Source organism: Chanodichthys erythropterus, chromosome 19, assembly GCF_024489055.1.
Source record: "Chanodichthys erythropterus isolate Z2021 chromosome 19, ASM2448905v1, whole genome shotgun sequence".
Lineage (NCBI taxonomy): Eukaryota > Metazoa > Chordata > Actinopteri > Cypriniformes > Xenocyprididae > Chanodichthys > Chanodichthys erythropterus.
Window position 1 is genome coordinate 115,614 of NC_090239.1, and position 14,387 is coordinate 130,000.

At 43.3% G+C, this 14,387-nt stretch overlaps 1 protein-coding gene across 2 annotated transcripts in view; it reads right to left on the minus strand.

Annotated features, from left to right (window-relative positions):
* Positions 1–4,801: 4,801 nt before the first annotated feature.
* Positions 4,802–14,387, minus strand: part of LOC137007316 (poly(ADP-ribose) glycohydrolase-like) — a 16,300-nt gene continuing 6,714 nt past the window's right edge. For both annotated transcript variants that reach the window (XM_067368609.1, XM_067368610.1), the window contains exons 7-17: positions 12,126–12,218; positions 10,877–11,031; positions 10,533–10,612; positions 10,392–10,452; positions 10,241–10,316; positions 9,839–9,986; positions 6,662–6,740; positions 6,480–6,588; positions 5,815–5,920; positions 5,367–5,495; positions 4,802–5,273 (exon numbers count right to left, since the gene is read on the minus strand). In XM_067368609.1, the coding sequence (XP_067224710.1) occupies positions 5,167–5,273; positions 5,367–5,495; positions 5,815–5,920; positions 6,480–6,588; positions 6,662–6,740; positions 9,839–9,986; positions 10,241–10,316; positions 10,392–10,452; positions 10,533–10,612; positions 10,877–11,031; positions 12,126–12,218 (1,143 nt within the window). In that variant the 3' untranslated portion in view covers positions 4,802–5,166. The remainder of the gene's footprint in view (positions 5,274–5,366; positions 5,496–5,814; positions 5,921–6,479; positions 6,589–6,661; positions 6,741–9,838; positions 9,987–10,240; positions 10,317–10,391; positions 10,453–10,532; positions 10,613–10,876; positions 11,032–12,125; positions 12,219–14,387) is intronic.

A 14,387-nucleotide genomic window follows, 5' to 3' on the forward strand; every position in this document is an offset into this window, starting at 1 on the left:
GTGGTGTCACTCCTCTTCTGTAAATCCATGTGGTGTCACTCCTCTTCTGTAAATACATTCTGTGTCACTCCTCTTCTGTAAATACATTCTGTGTCACTCCTCTTCTGTAAATACATTCTGTCACTCCTCTTCTGTAAATACATTCTGTGCCACTCCTCTTCTGTAAATACATTCTGTGTCACTCCTCTTCTGTAAATATATTCTGTGTCACTCCTCTTCTGTAAATACATTCTGTATCCATGCGGTGTCACTCCTCTTCTGTAAATACATTCTGTGTCACTCCTCTTCTGTAAATCCATGCGGTGCCACTCCTCTTCTGTAAATCCATTCTGTGTCACTCCTCTTCTGTAAATACATTCTGTGTCACTCCTCTTCTTTAAATACATTGTGTCACTCCTCTTCTGTAAATACATTCTGTATCCATGCGGTGTCACTCCTCTTCTGTAAATACATTCTGTATCCATGCGGTGTCACTCCTCTTCTCTAAATCCAAGCGGTGTCACTCCTCTTCTGTAAATCCATGCTGTGCCACTCCTCTTCTGTAAATACATTCTGTATCCATGTGGTGTCACTCCTCTTCTGTAAATCCATGTGGTGTCACTCCTCTTCTGTAAATCCATGTGGTGTCACTCCTCTTCTGTAAATCCATGCTGTGCCACTCCTCTTCTGTAAATCCATGCTGTGTCACTCCTCTTCTGTAAATCCATGTGGTGTCACTCCTCTTCTGTAAATCCATGTGGTGTCACTCCTCTTCTGTAAATCCATGCTGTGCCACTCCTCTTCTGTAAATACATTCTGTGTCACTCCTCTTCTGTAAATATATTCTGTGCCACTCCTCTTCTGTAAATACATTCTGTGTCACTCCTCTTCTGTAAATACATTCTGTATCCATGTGGTGTCACTCCTCTTCTGTAAATCCATGTGGTGTCACTCCTCTTCTGCAAATACATTCTGTATCCATGTGGTGTCACTCCTCTTCTGTAAATCCATGTGGTGTCACTCCTCTTCTGTAAATCCATGTGGTGTCACTCCTCTTCTGTAAATCCATGCTGTGCCACTCCTCTTCTGTAAATACATTCTGTATCCATGTGGTGTCACTCCTCTTCTGTAAATCCATGTGGTGTCACTCCTCTTCTGTAAATACATTCTGTGTCACTCCTCTTCTCTAAATCCATGTGGTGTCACTCCTCTTCTGTAAATACATTCTATGTCACTCCTCTTCTGTAAATACATTCTGTCACTCCTCTTCTGTAAATACATTCTGTATCCATGTGGTGTCACTCCTCTTCTCTAAATCCATGTGGTGTCACTCCTCTTCTCTAAATCCATGTGGTGTCACTCCTCTTCTGTAAATCCATGTGGTGTCACTCCTCTTCTGTAAATCCATGCTGTGCCACTCCTCTTCTGTAAATACATTCTGTGTCACTCCTCTTCTCTAAATCCATGTGGTGTCACTCCTCTTCTGAAAATACATTCTATGTCACTCCTCTTCTGTAAATACATTCTGTATCCATGTGGTGTCACTCCTCTTCTCTAAATCCATGTGGTCTCACTCCTCTTCTGTAAATCCATTCTGTGTCACTCCTCTTCTGTAAATACATTCTGTGTCACTCCTCTTCTGTAAATACATTCTGTATCCATGCGGTGTCACTCCTCTTCTGTAAATACATTCTGTATCCATGCTGTGTCACTCCTCTTCTCTAAATCCAAGCGGTGTCACTCCTCTTCTGTAAATCCATGCTGTGCCACTCCTCTTCTGTAAATACATTCTGTATCCATGTGGTGTCACTCCTCTTCTGTAAATCCATGTGGTGTCACTCCTCTTCTGTAAATCCATGTGGTGTCACTCCTCTTCTGTAAATCCATGTGGTGTCACTCCTCTTCTGTAAATCCATGCGGTGTCACTCCTCTTCTGTAAATCCATGCTGTGCCACTCCTCTTCTGTAAATACATTCTGTGTCACTCCTCTTCTGTAAATATATTCTGTGCCACTCCTCTTCTGTAAATACATTCTGTGTCACTCCTCTTCTGTAAATCCATGCTGTGCCACTCCTCTTCTGTAAATACATTCTGTGTCACTCCTCTTCTGTAAATATATTCTGTGCCACTCCTCTTCTGTAAATACATTCTGTGTCACTCCTCTTCTGTAAATACATTCTGTGTCACTCCTCTTCTGTAAATACATTCTGTATCCATGTGGTGTCACTCCTCTTCTGTAAATCCATGTGGTGTCACTCCTCTTCTGTAAATCCATGCTGTGCCACTCCTCTTCTGTAAATACATTCTGTATCCATGTGGTGTCACTCCTATTCTGTAAATCCATGTGGTGTCACTCCTCTTCTGTAAATCCATGCTGTGCCACTCCTCTTCTCTAAATCCATGTGGTGTCACTCCTCTTCTGTAAATACATTCTATGTCACTCCTCTTCTGTAAATACATTCTGTATCCATGTGGTGTCACTCCTCTTCTGTAAATACATTCTGTGTCACTCCTCTTCTCTAAATCCATGTGGTGTCACTCCTCTTCTGTAAATACATTCTATGTCACTCCTCTTCTGTAAATACATTCTGTATCCATGTGGTGTCACTCCTCTTCTGTAAATACATTCTGTATCCATGTGGTGTCACTCCTCTTCTCTAAATCCATGTGGTGTCACTCCTCTTCTGTTAATACATTCTATGTCACTCCTCTTCTGTAAATACATTCTGTCACTCCTCTTCTGTAAATACATTCTGTATCCATGTGGTGTCACTCCTCTTCTGTAAATCCATGTGGTGTCACTCCTTTTCTGTAAATACATTCTGTCACTCCTCTTCTGTAAATACATTCTGTCACTCCTCTTCTGTAAATACATTCTGTATCCATGTGGTGTCACTCCTCTTCTGTAAATCCATGTGGTGTCACTCCTCTTCTGTAAATACATTCTGTGTCACTCCTCTTCTGTAAATCCATGCTGTGTCACTCCTCTTCTGTAAATCCATGTGGTGTCACTCCTCTTCTGTAAATCCATGTGGTGTCACTCCTCTTCTGTAAATACATTCTGTATCCACGTGGTGTCACTCCTCTTCTGTAAATCCATGTGGTGTCACTCCTCTTCTGTAAATACATGTGGTGTCACTCCTCTTCTGTAAATCCATGTGGTGTCACTCCTCTTCTCTAAATCCATGTGGTGTCACTCCTCTTCTGTAAATACATTCTATGTCACGCCTCTTCTGTAAATACATTCTGTATCCATGTGGTGTCACTCCTCTTCTCTAAATCAATGTGGTGTCACTCCTCTTCTCTAAATCCATGTGGTGTCACTCCTCTTCTGTAAATACATTCTGTGTCACTCTTCTCTAAATCCATGTGGTGTCACTCCTCTTCTGTAAATACATTCTATGTCACTCCTCTTCTGTAAATACATTCTGTCACTCCTCTTCTGTAAATACATTCTGTATCCACGTGGTGTCACTCCTCTTCTGTAAATCCATGTGGTGTCACTCCTCTTCTGTAAATCCATGTGGTGTCACTCCTCTTCTGTAAATCCATGTGGTGTCACTCCTCTTCTGTAAATCCATGCTGTGTCACTCCTCTTCTGTAAATACATTCTGTGTCACTCGTCTTCTGTAAATCCATGCTGTATCCACGTGGTGTCACTCCTCTTCTGTAAATCCATGTGGTGTCACTCTTCTCTAAATACATTCTGTATCCACGTGGTGTCACTCCTCTTCTGTAAATCCATGTGGTGTCACTCCTCTTCTGTAAATCCATGTGGTGTCACTCCTCTTCTGTAAATCCATGTGGTGTCACTCCTCTTCTGTAAATCCATGTGGTGTCACTCCTCTTCTGTAAATACATTCTGTGTCACTCCTCTTCTGTAAATACATTCTGTGTCACTTCTCTTCTGTAAATACATTCTGTGTCACTCCTCTTCTGTAAATACATTCTGTGTCACTCCTCTTCTGTAAATACATTCTGTGTCACTCCTCTTCTGTTCACATGCACTTCAGTTATTAACCGGACCATATTTTCATTTAAGCTGCTTTTATTTGAATAATGTTTTTCACAATCCAGAAATGCAGTGTGAAGAAAACTGAACTAGTTTATCCTCTTCTGAGAGTCTCAGATTCATTCACAGATCTTGATATCTGAGTGTCTGTCGCTAGGTTTAATAATAATTGCAAGATTTCAATACATCTCCGATTGTGACTATTTCTAAATCTCTTTGAGTGTGTACGTGAGTCTTTGTGAAGATGAGGCCCAAGTTTATTTTGTAATTCTGGAGTTACTGTAATATTTTGATTCACTGATTCATAACAAACATTCATAATGGGAATATTTATGATATTTTGTTTAATGAAAAAGCACATGCAGAACAAAACATTACAGAAGACTGTGGTTAAATCTGCACCAATCATTTCTTTGTGTTTAAATTTAATTCTTTCACGGAACCTAATTTGGGAGCATGACTGATACAAAGATGGCATGAAGGTTGCATCAAATGCGTTTATACAGACTTTATAATGCAGCACAGATGTAAAACTAAATACTACTTTGACACAGGGTCACGGGACACAGTTTATCACTCTCATCTCTCCGAACACTGAACACACTCGATGAGCCGCTAATTCCCAGAACTGGAGAAACGGCAGAATCCTTCAGCAAGAGTCAAAGCTTCCGCTGCAAAAGATCTGCGTCATACGCCATAGAAAGATCGAGATGTAAATCAAACAAACTCAACGTTAAATCTTGAGTATTATCAGACGGACGATTTTCTATTTTAAAAAGACTCTTACTAAGAGCAGGAACTATCGAATTGGTAACGATTTAATTCATCTGTGAGACTGGTTGAGCTTCATGCGTGTTTCATGCTGACTGTATGAGCTTCAAAGGTCAAACTCATTCAGGGAGCAGAAGAGAGACAAACCCCCGACACACACCGAGCGCAGATGCGCGTTTGAAATCCGTACGCTACAAAGACTCGGTTCACGTGGCGGTTCTGCCACTGAGCGGCACAGTCGATACGAACCCAGCGGGTCCGGCTGCTTTCATCTGCTCTGGACCCGCACACGAGGAAGGACAACAAACAGCTGACAAACAATTAAAACATATTTATTGAGGCTCATACAGTGAGTTCTGAGGTACAGAAAACAATGCAGGAATCAGAGCAGCTGGTGTCAGGGGTCACAGGTGCTCAGAGAGGAAGCTGTAAAGTGTTTTCTGAGGTTTAGCTCTTGAAGTTTCCTTGATCACACGCTCATAGTATTGCAGCAACATGTTGAACACCGATCCTGCACGACAGAGGACAAACAATGACTGATGAAAATCCTGCACTAACGTCATGTACTGCATCAGATGCACACGTGACCTCAGGCGTGACTCACCTACGCTGGCGTGATTGCGTGTGATCAGTGTGTGAATGCAGTGGACGTCTGTGACCAGCTCTGCGTCCCCAAACGTGAAGTACATCAAATCACGCTCCGCTTCTGCTGCCGCCATCATCTGCAGAACAGCTACACACACACACACACACACATACAAACACACACACACACACACACACACATACAAACACACACACACACACACACACACACACACATTAAGAAGACGACTATTTGCACAAACACTCTTCATCCCTCTTTCTCATTCCATTATCAGTTTGAGGAATCTGTGTGAAGATCTACTCAAATGAGAAACTGCAAGGATCAATAGAGGAGACAGATGCTGCTCTTTAAGTAAATGAGAGAGTTTGTTTGTTCCCAATAACCTGTGGCATTATGGATGCTAACGTATAACTTTTCATTTTAGGCTCTGCCGGTCGCGACAAACCTTTCAGACGCGTGTCTCCACCGAACGCTCCGCAGCCCCAGTTACCCGTCGCCACGGCGGACAGATTCTCCGTCTGGACTCCAGGACGAGTGAAACCACAGTAGGCCTGATGGGACAGAGAGATCATACTGACTAACCCGTCGCTGAACCTCACCCTTGACCTGCTGACCTGACTACAGCAGAACCGGAGCTGATTTATACAGTGAGCAGTAATCTCTACACTGGATTTATAAGGATGTGTATCAGTGATATTGAGTGTCTCTGCAGCAGATTCATTCACCATTTAGACTTAATGGACGACCCTAAACAGCTCTACAATCAATCAGTAATGCTTATTTAGTCTGTTGTACAGAACAATACAAATATGAATTCATCATTAATTAGGCTTGAAATTAAATGGCAATTAAAGTTTCCAGTAAAGCGAGCGATGCATCACCGAAGTGCAGATGATCAAAGCGCAACATCAAAGAGCAGAAACAGACGCCCTCCTGTTCATCCGCTCACATTAATAATGCAGGAACTAAACCAGAGTCTCCATCACATGATTACAGGATGATTTGGGGAGTTCAGCCCTATTCGAGAGTTATTCCGGCAGTGATTTGATCTTTTGTCGCATGGATGATGTGGAATATCTGATCAATGATCTACTGTGTGATGTTTGTGACCTTGTTGAGTTCTCTCGTCATGTTCTCGGGGTGAAACTGCTGCAGGAAGTTTCTGTAATGCAGGGCGTCGATGGCGACGATCTCCGTGACCCTGCGCTGCCACTCGTCCCTGCAGACACAGACACATCAGCACAAACCCCAGCAAACGCTCACAGCATGCGGCCGATGGGCGTCGGCATCACCTCGGCGTCTGGTCGTCATGGTTACCATCCCATCTGTAGGTATTGGAGTATCCAGAGTATCTGCTGAACTGCTCGGTACCTGTTGATACAACATAGTAACACTCATAGTCGAGCCGAATAACAACACCGTTCTCTGCTTTATACTTCAATACAGTTCCTTTCAGGATTGATGAACTTTGACACTATTCTCTAAGAGCTGCTGTGCAGCCAATATAATGTACCAGTTATCAATGTAAAGCTGCTTTGACAATCTGCATTGTAAAAAGCGCTATATAAATAAAGGTGATTTGACTTTTACTGTTTATTATTGTGAAGCTGCTTTGAAACTATCTGTATTGTATAAAGCGCTGTAGAAATGAATGTATTCACTAATTTTCACACAGTTTTAGAGTTGTTTTGTAAGTCACTGGTTGTTGGATGTGCTGAAGAGTGAAACACACTGTCTCCCTGATGAAGGCAGATGGAAAACCTGTCTGAAAACAGTCGTCAAAAAAACAGACAGAGCCGCTGAACGCTATAATGGCGCTCTGATCAACACACAAACGCTCGTGTCAGTCAGATCATGTGACGGTGGCGCGGCCCGCCTCCGATCATTCGATCAGACCTAACATCATCTGCCGAGGCCACTGAGATTCTGCAAATCCAATCAGAGGATCCTGGCAGCAGCACCGGGTCCGTCCCGCCATCGATCCGCCGCAAAGAGCCGAACCGCGAGCTTCTCCGCAGATAAGTTCATTGTCTTTAGTGGAAAGGAAATGAGATAAACACATTCCTGCTGGGAAGAATTCCTGCTCATGTGACCTTCAGAAGAGGAGTCTGTCTTTGTTTGGTGTAGCGTCTGTATTTCTGTCTTTAGTAAAGATGCTGGAGTCTCTGACAGGCCGGAGAAAACAGTTTAAAGGTCAATGGACGCATCTCATCTGTGCCGGGCTAAAATCAGCATCGGCCCCTCGAGAACATTATCATCTCAGGCTTAATGTCAGGCCTTTGTCTCAAACCGCGTTTGTTCGGTGAAGGCCCTGCGATTGAAACCATTCAAATCACATTCTGAAGATTCAGAGACCCAAAGCTGGCTTTACAAACAACGAGCCATGGCTGACTGAACCGGTCTCCTTCACACACCCATATGTGACCTAGAGGTAAAACAGCGAGTGGGACGTTCCTGCCATTTGTGCGTTTCCTGGCTGGAGATTCGTATCAGTGAGTCACTCTCATTTCCATATCTCACTAATGCCACCCTGACAGCAGGCAGACGCTCCGCAATCAAAGGCAATTCAATTAGCCAAAGCCACTTTGGCAAATTTCTGTACAGCAACAAGAAGATCCATTTTACTCATCGATGTCGAAGAGCCAAGCGGGGAATGTGATTTAGGGCACGGCTGCAGAGAGAGAGAGAGATACGGAGGAGATGCAGGGGCCGGGACGCTTTAATAAAGGAGATGTCGTGGCCCTGTGCATTAGCTGAGCGACTCCAGTCGGCTCTTAGAGACGTAATTAATTCTGCCGGACTGTAATAAAGTTAAGAGCTGTAAGTGGCGGGACGGAGAGGCGGGGCCTGAAGGTGACTCCATGGAGACGAGATGACGGGCAGCCGAGCCAAGAATACTGATCAGAGGAAAAGGACAACAAGTCCTTTAGCTAATCGCAGTCGACATGGAGGCCCGAAACTGGCCCGTCGCGTTTGTAATGTAATGAAATCGAACGTATCGTACCATCACGGAAGAGCAGCAGATTATTAAGTGTTATTAGTTAAACTGTTGGTGTGTTTGAAGATGGCTGAATCATCTGAGGTCACAGAGACACAGGAACACAAACGAGCCTCGCACTGCTAAACATTTCTGTACTTCCCTAAAGTGTGTTTCTGGGTGTAGTCTGTTCATGTGTGTATGTCTCTCTCTCGCTCTGTGTGTGTCTGTGTGTGTTGAAGGGGGGTTGATGAGAAGCCCAGATTTCACAGCAGGAGCAACACACACACACACACACACACACACACACTAATGGTTTTTATACTGTACAAACTGTATTTTCTCTCCCCCTACACTAACCCTAAACCTACATTTACATTACATTTACATTTATGCATTTGGCAGACGCTTTTATCCAAAGCGACTTACATTGCATTATACTATACATTTGTATCCGAGTATGTGCAATCCCTGGGATCGAACCCATGACCTTGGCATTGCTAGTGCCATGCTCTAACCACTGAGCTACACCTCCCACCTACCCATCACAGGAAACTGTGCACTTTTACTTTCTCACAAAAACTCATTCTGTGTGATTTATAAGCCTTTTGAAAAGTGGAGACATGGAGTAATGTCCGCATAATCACCCTCTCCTTGTAATACCCGTGTCATTATACACATTTGTGTCCTGATATGTCACAAAAACACACACACACACAGTCACACACTCTCACACACACACACTGATGTCCTGCGGCTGTTATCACAGTGATCTGTGGACTGCAGGTGAATTGTGGGAATAAAATGAGATCTCATTCAATGATGCGCCTGTGAAAAACCTCTTCTGTCCTGTGCAGTGATCCACTGTGTCAAAAATAGCCATCAAATATCAACAAAGAAGCTAAATACAAGAAAATAATAATAGTTATGGATCATTCTAAGAAAATAATGTCATTTGTGTTCCCATGAACTCAAAATGCATTATTTGATAGATTTAACTATTAAATGTTTCATGCAAAAATTCTTTGGAATATCAGCCAATTTTCCTGGAATCATTCATCACAGTTCCATTCCAACTGGTTACAGAACCAAACAACAGTAACTCTTTCAAACTACATGTAAATTGGAAAAATAAATAAAATCCTGATCATCACTAACACAAACGTCAGAGGACACGGACTACCTTTACATGCACTTAAGAAATTAAGTATTTTTGCTGAAAGCAGCATTCTGGAACATCTGAAACCATTGAAGGGATTACGAGGAAACGCTTTAGTGCATCTGAGGTTCTGCCAGGAAAGCAGCGCATATAAACGTGAACGTCACTTTCACATCTTCAGCAGCGCATGCGAGCGCAGTCAGTGACAGACAGCAATCAGAGAGACAGACAGTTCTGTCCTCGCGCTCAGCAGGTCTGAGGGTTTGAGTGCTGATTACAGTCTGAACACAAACCCCACAGGAGTCTCAGCGTGTCCTTGTGTGTTTGTTCTACCTGTGATGATCAGACACTCGTTGTCCTCCAGCGCTTCAGTGAAGAGGCGAGCGGCGATGAGCTCCGGGTTGATCAGGAAACGGATTTCCTCCTGAACCAGACCAGAACCGGTCACTCCTCCCCCAACGAACCTGTTGGCAAAGTCCACCTGCAGAAAACACATATATAAAACAGTCTCACACACACAGAGTGATCACCGCTCAGGAAAATGAGAATTATATATAAAAAAGAAAAACTGCACTAAAAATGAGAATATTTATTTTCTGGATTACAATAATGAGGTTAAAAGTGTTTAATTGTAATGAAAATCATGCAACAATTGTCTTGTGTTTCCTCTCTGTGTTCTTGCAAATATGATGTCTTATTTTGGTGTGACCTCTGACCCGGCGGTGTTTTGGTCACCTGCAGCATGCCGTAGCCCTGCTCCTCTATGGTGCCGTCACAGCTGATGTGAAGCTTGCTGAACTGCTTCTCTGAGCTGAAAACCACATCGAGAGCGTTTACTGGCTTGTGGGAAAAGAAACACTATTGAGTGAGTGAAGATGAACCTCACCTCGCCCACGAGGGCAGACGCTGCAGACACTGTCTGGTGTAAGTGATGAGACCGGTGGGCCCTCGGAGAACAAAACACAAACGCATCAGTCGACCGATCCACGAATGAATGAGAGCGTGTGACACGCAAAGTCAAACTCACTGCGCCGCGTGATCCGTTCAAAGTAGCACAGAAGGGTTTTGAGTTTCTCCAGTTTCTTCGGGGACGGACCTTCAAACAACCTACAAAACACACAGAGCAGATCATATGGAAGGCCGTGTCTAATATTTCATATTCACATCCACAATCACAGTCCCTGTGCGGAGCGTTTGGAGAGACACAAACCTGCATGAACGGTTCATGTTAAACTTCTCGCATCACTTCACACTCAAACAAATATTTCATGTCGATGTATTTATTTGGTTATTTATTAAGCAGCCGTGTCATACTCAGTCACTCGGCTAGTGGGGTTTTTTAGTAGAGATGTCATTAATAATATCCACAACCTGTTGAAGTTGATGTCAGGATAGTTGCTGGAGTCCGTCCTGCGAGAGCTGCGTCGAGGGAATGTGCAGAAGAAGGCGTTCGCCAGCAGACTCGACACCTGCTCCTGCGACAGCGTGATGGAGCGACAGCGCTGCGTCCTCAGCAGCGGGATCGGCTACGGACAGACAAATGTGGGAACTCAAAGTGGCTTTATAAACAAAGGGCCACAGCAATGCAAATGTACAGGTTCAGAGAAACTGTATCAAGCTGAGGTTTGTGTACTGTGAGCTGGTGAACATTACGAGATTACGATTCATCCACAATGACAAGTTAGTATGGAAGCCTGTACTGGACGAGCGATTGCTTTATACTGCTCTCCTGATTTGATTTCCCATATCAGGGATATTTATCTTTGGCTTTTCACATTATACAGAGTTTAGGAACAAGAGGATGGAGCATAACAACGGAAATGAAATAAACACCAGTCCTAATAGAGCAGTACTTTTACTTCTGATACTCAAGTACAATAAGTGATGCATAGTTATTAATTATCAGCTTAAAGAAGATACAGTATCTCTGTATGACTTGGTTAAACTGGAGCGTGTAGAGATGTAGATACTCTGCATTCAGCTCAGCTATAGAGGGAATGCCTGTGACGGCACCGTCGGCCGACTGAGTGAATGCAGCGAAAACACACAAAACACATCCGAAACGGGATAAAGCTTTGCGACTGACTGTACAAATAGATTTGACAAGAAATCTGAAGAATGCATTTTACAGACTGACGAAAGCTACAGAAAAGAGAAGCAAATGGACCGCTGCAATTCATAGAAACAACTGGACTCCAGATTTAGGGCTGGACAAATATATATATATAACATTAATATGAGTGATCTCCCGGATTTAGACACATCTATATTGTATTTATATATTTATATAAAGCATTCACAGGCCAAATGAAATCAGGCACATATAAATGTCAGGAAACACAATGTCAAATAGGTAGGAACACTATCGAGTCCAACCTTTAGTTTAACACACAGATCACTTGTTGAGCGCTGGAGTGTTCTCATTGGTGGAGGATCGGTGGGCGGAGACTAGATCAATCAATGAGTGCTTGATATGCATCGGATTTAAAACTACATTTGAAAGTGGACCAGAACAGATGTGAAAACATTCAGATCTTGTGCAGATTTTTGGGTTTACACGTGTGCAACAATATCCGATCGGTGTCAGATGTGACGTGTTGAGTCACGGAGGTTCTCGTACCTGTGTGAAGAGGCTCGGCGCTCTCAGTGCCAGCTGTGCCATGGCTGGAAGCAGCTCTCCAAACATCTGCTCCACTTCAGGTTCCTGCAGACCCTAGAAACACACAGAGAGAGCTGGACGGTCTGGGATCATGTGGTAGACTTTCTGTTGAGCTAGTGAAAAAAACGTGATGCTTCTCTTATACTGTAAAACGCTCACAGATTACATGCACATCTCTCCTCTCAATGAAAGCCTCTTGCCACACAAGCAAAAGCAAGTGCAAAAGACCGAATTAAGATTCATTTCATGGTCTAGTTTAGGTTTTACAATCAATAATCAGACTGTTTCTTAGCAGAGCCCCGATGTGTGCGTCTGTGAAGAGCGAGATCAGACCTGTTGCCGTCTGGTGTTTTGTCAGTTCTAGTTCATGTTCCACGACCACCAGAGAGCCAAAGATAAGCAAAGAAAAACGCTGATATAACTCCAACTGGTGGTCAATCAAGAGACAGAAAATGATTTCATTTCGGATCAGAGGCAGATTTTTCCTGCTCTGTGGACGCAAACACACGCAGCTACATCCTCCATCTGCATTTTTATTCTAATTTACAGACAAACCATGACAAGCGGAAATTCATTTCGTCAAGACGGACCTTCGGAGCTTTTACAGTTTGACACTAACGAGCAGAAGAAATGCAGGCGCTCTTCAGAGCTGTCCGACGGAACCATCACGCACCAGCAAAACAAACACCCGTAAAATCACACCGGCTCCATCTCTCTACACACACAGAAGGCCCCAATCAGCAGTTTACGACATGTGCACTGACACACACACACACACACACAGCGTCAGTCTATCACAGATGATAGTTACTCCGCTCTGGTTTACGATGGCAGGCATGTCAGAGCGATCAATCTAAAGGGCAATTTCATCAGGTCTCTCATCTGATTAAAACACATATTGGAACAAATGCAGATGAGGACCGGCCGTCCTCAAACAAGCCCAGCGCTCAGCTCAGGACAAATTTGTAGCGACAACCCCGAAAAGAGCGAGCCGAGGAAGGCCATAAATAACAGATCATAAAACCAGAGACGGACGCGAGCAGGACGGCAGCCAGCTGAGACTTTCTGACAGGACAGTGAACCAATCAACATAATACCAGAAAACACACACCATCTGACGGCACGGCAGCTCCTTCAGCGCTTCGTTCATTTATTCTGTTAATATCACATCATAACGCTGCAGAAATTAACATGCTGTCAAGTGCGTCTGATTCAGAGAGTAACAGCAAGAAAACAAAAAATCAGACGCTGTCAATCAAACACACATGGCCTCCTCCAGTCCGTCAAACTGAAGCTGTCAATCAAAACACATCACGCTTCACAATCTAACACTTGCTTTCATAAAACATCTCAGTAAAGAAACGAACGCGCTACTGCACAAACGAACATCGTTAAACTGCTGCTGACGCTGACTTCAGGTTGGCAGGTAAAGGTTAGGGTTAACCGGTGGAAAGAGAAATAACCCGTTTACTGTCCATCAGCTTCTCTACACAACAACAAACATAAAAATAAAGCAGCGTGATATTTAGACTCTGACAGCGGATGCTGCGCTGCTTTGACATCTGAAGATCTTCTTCTCTTGAAGGGTCACGCGTCAGGAAAAAGATGAAGAATATTTTGATTTGAGATAAAGTTCATTGTACTCTGAGAACTGCCTCTAATTTACTGAAACGATCATCACAACGCTGACATCATGAGCTCATTAGCATATGACCGCCCACATTTACATGTGAATGACACTCCGGAGTGATCGGGAGGAAGAGGAACAGACTCCAGCATTCCTGAGCATTTCATTTATTTCTAAAGGTCAGAGAGAGGGTGGAAAACGATCCTGAAGACAAATTACTGCTTCAGTTCAACTGTCAATTAAAAAAACATTACAAGTGGACCATTGGAAAATAAAATCATTAAAAATATGTTAAGAGGTAATTGGTTTAATTTAAACGAGTTATTATCAGTAACATCTGCGCTTTAGAATCTCCAGCCAATGAACCAGTTAGATGTAAAAATCCAGGAAGCGAATCTGTGAAATGGCAGTAAGATCGCAACACTTCATGAAGATTCAGACAGTTTGGATGTGATTCTTCTCACTCTTCATGTGGAGCTTAAAAGGAAACTAAAAATGCTGGAAAACATCAACACAGACTATTACGGACAGGAAGTTAATGCAAGTGAAGCATAAATCCAGACTGAGCTGAAATAAGTAAAGTCACATTTTTTCTT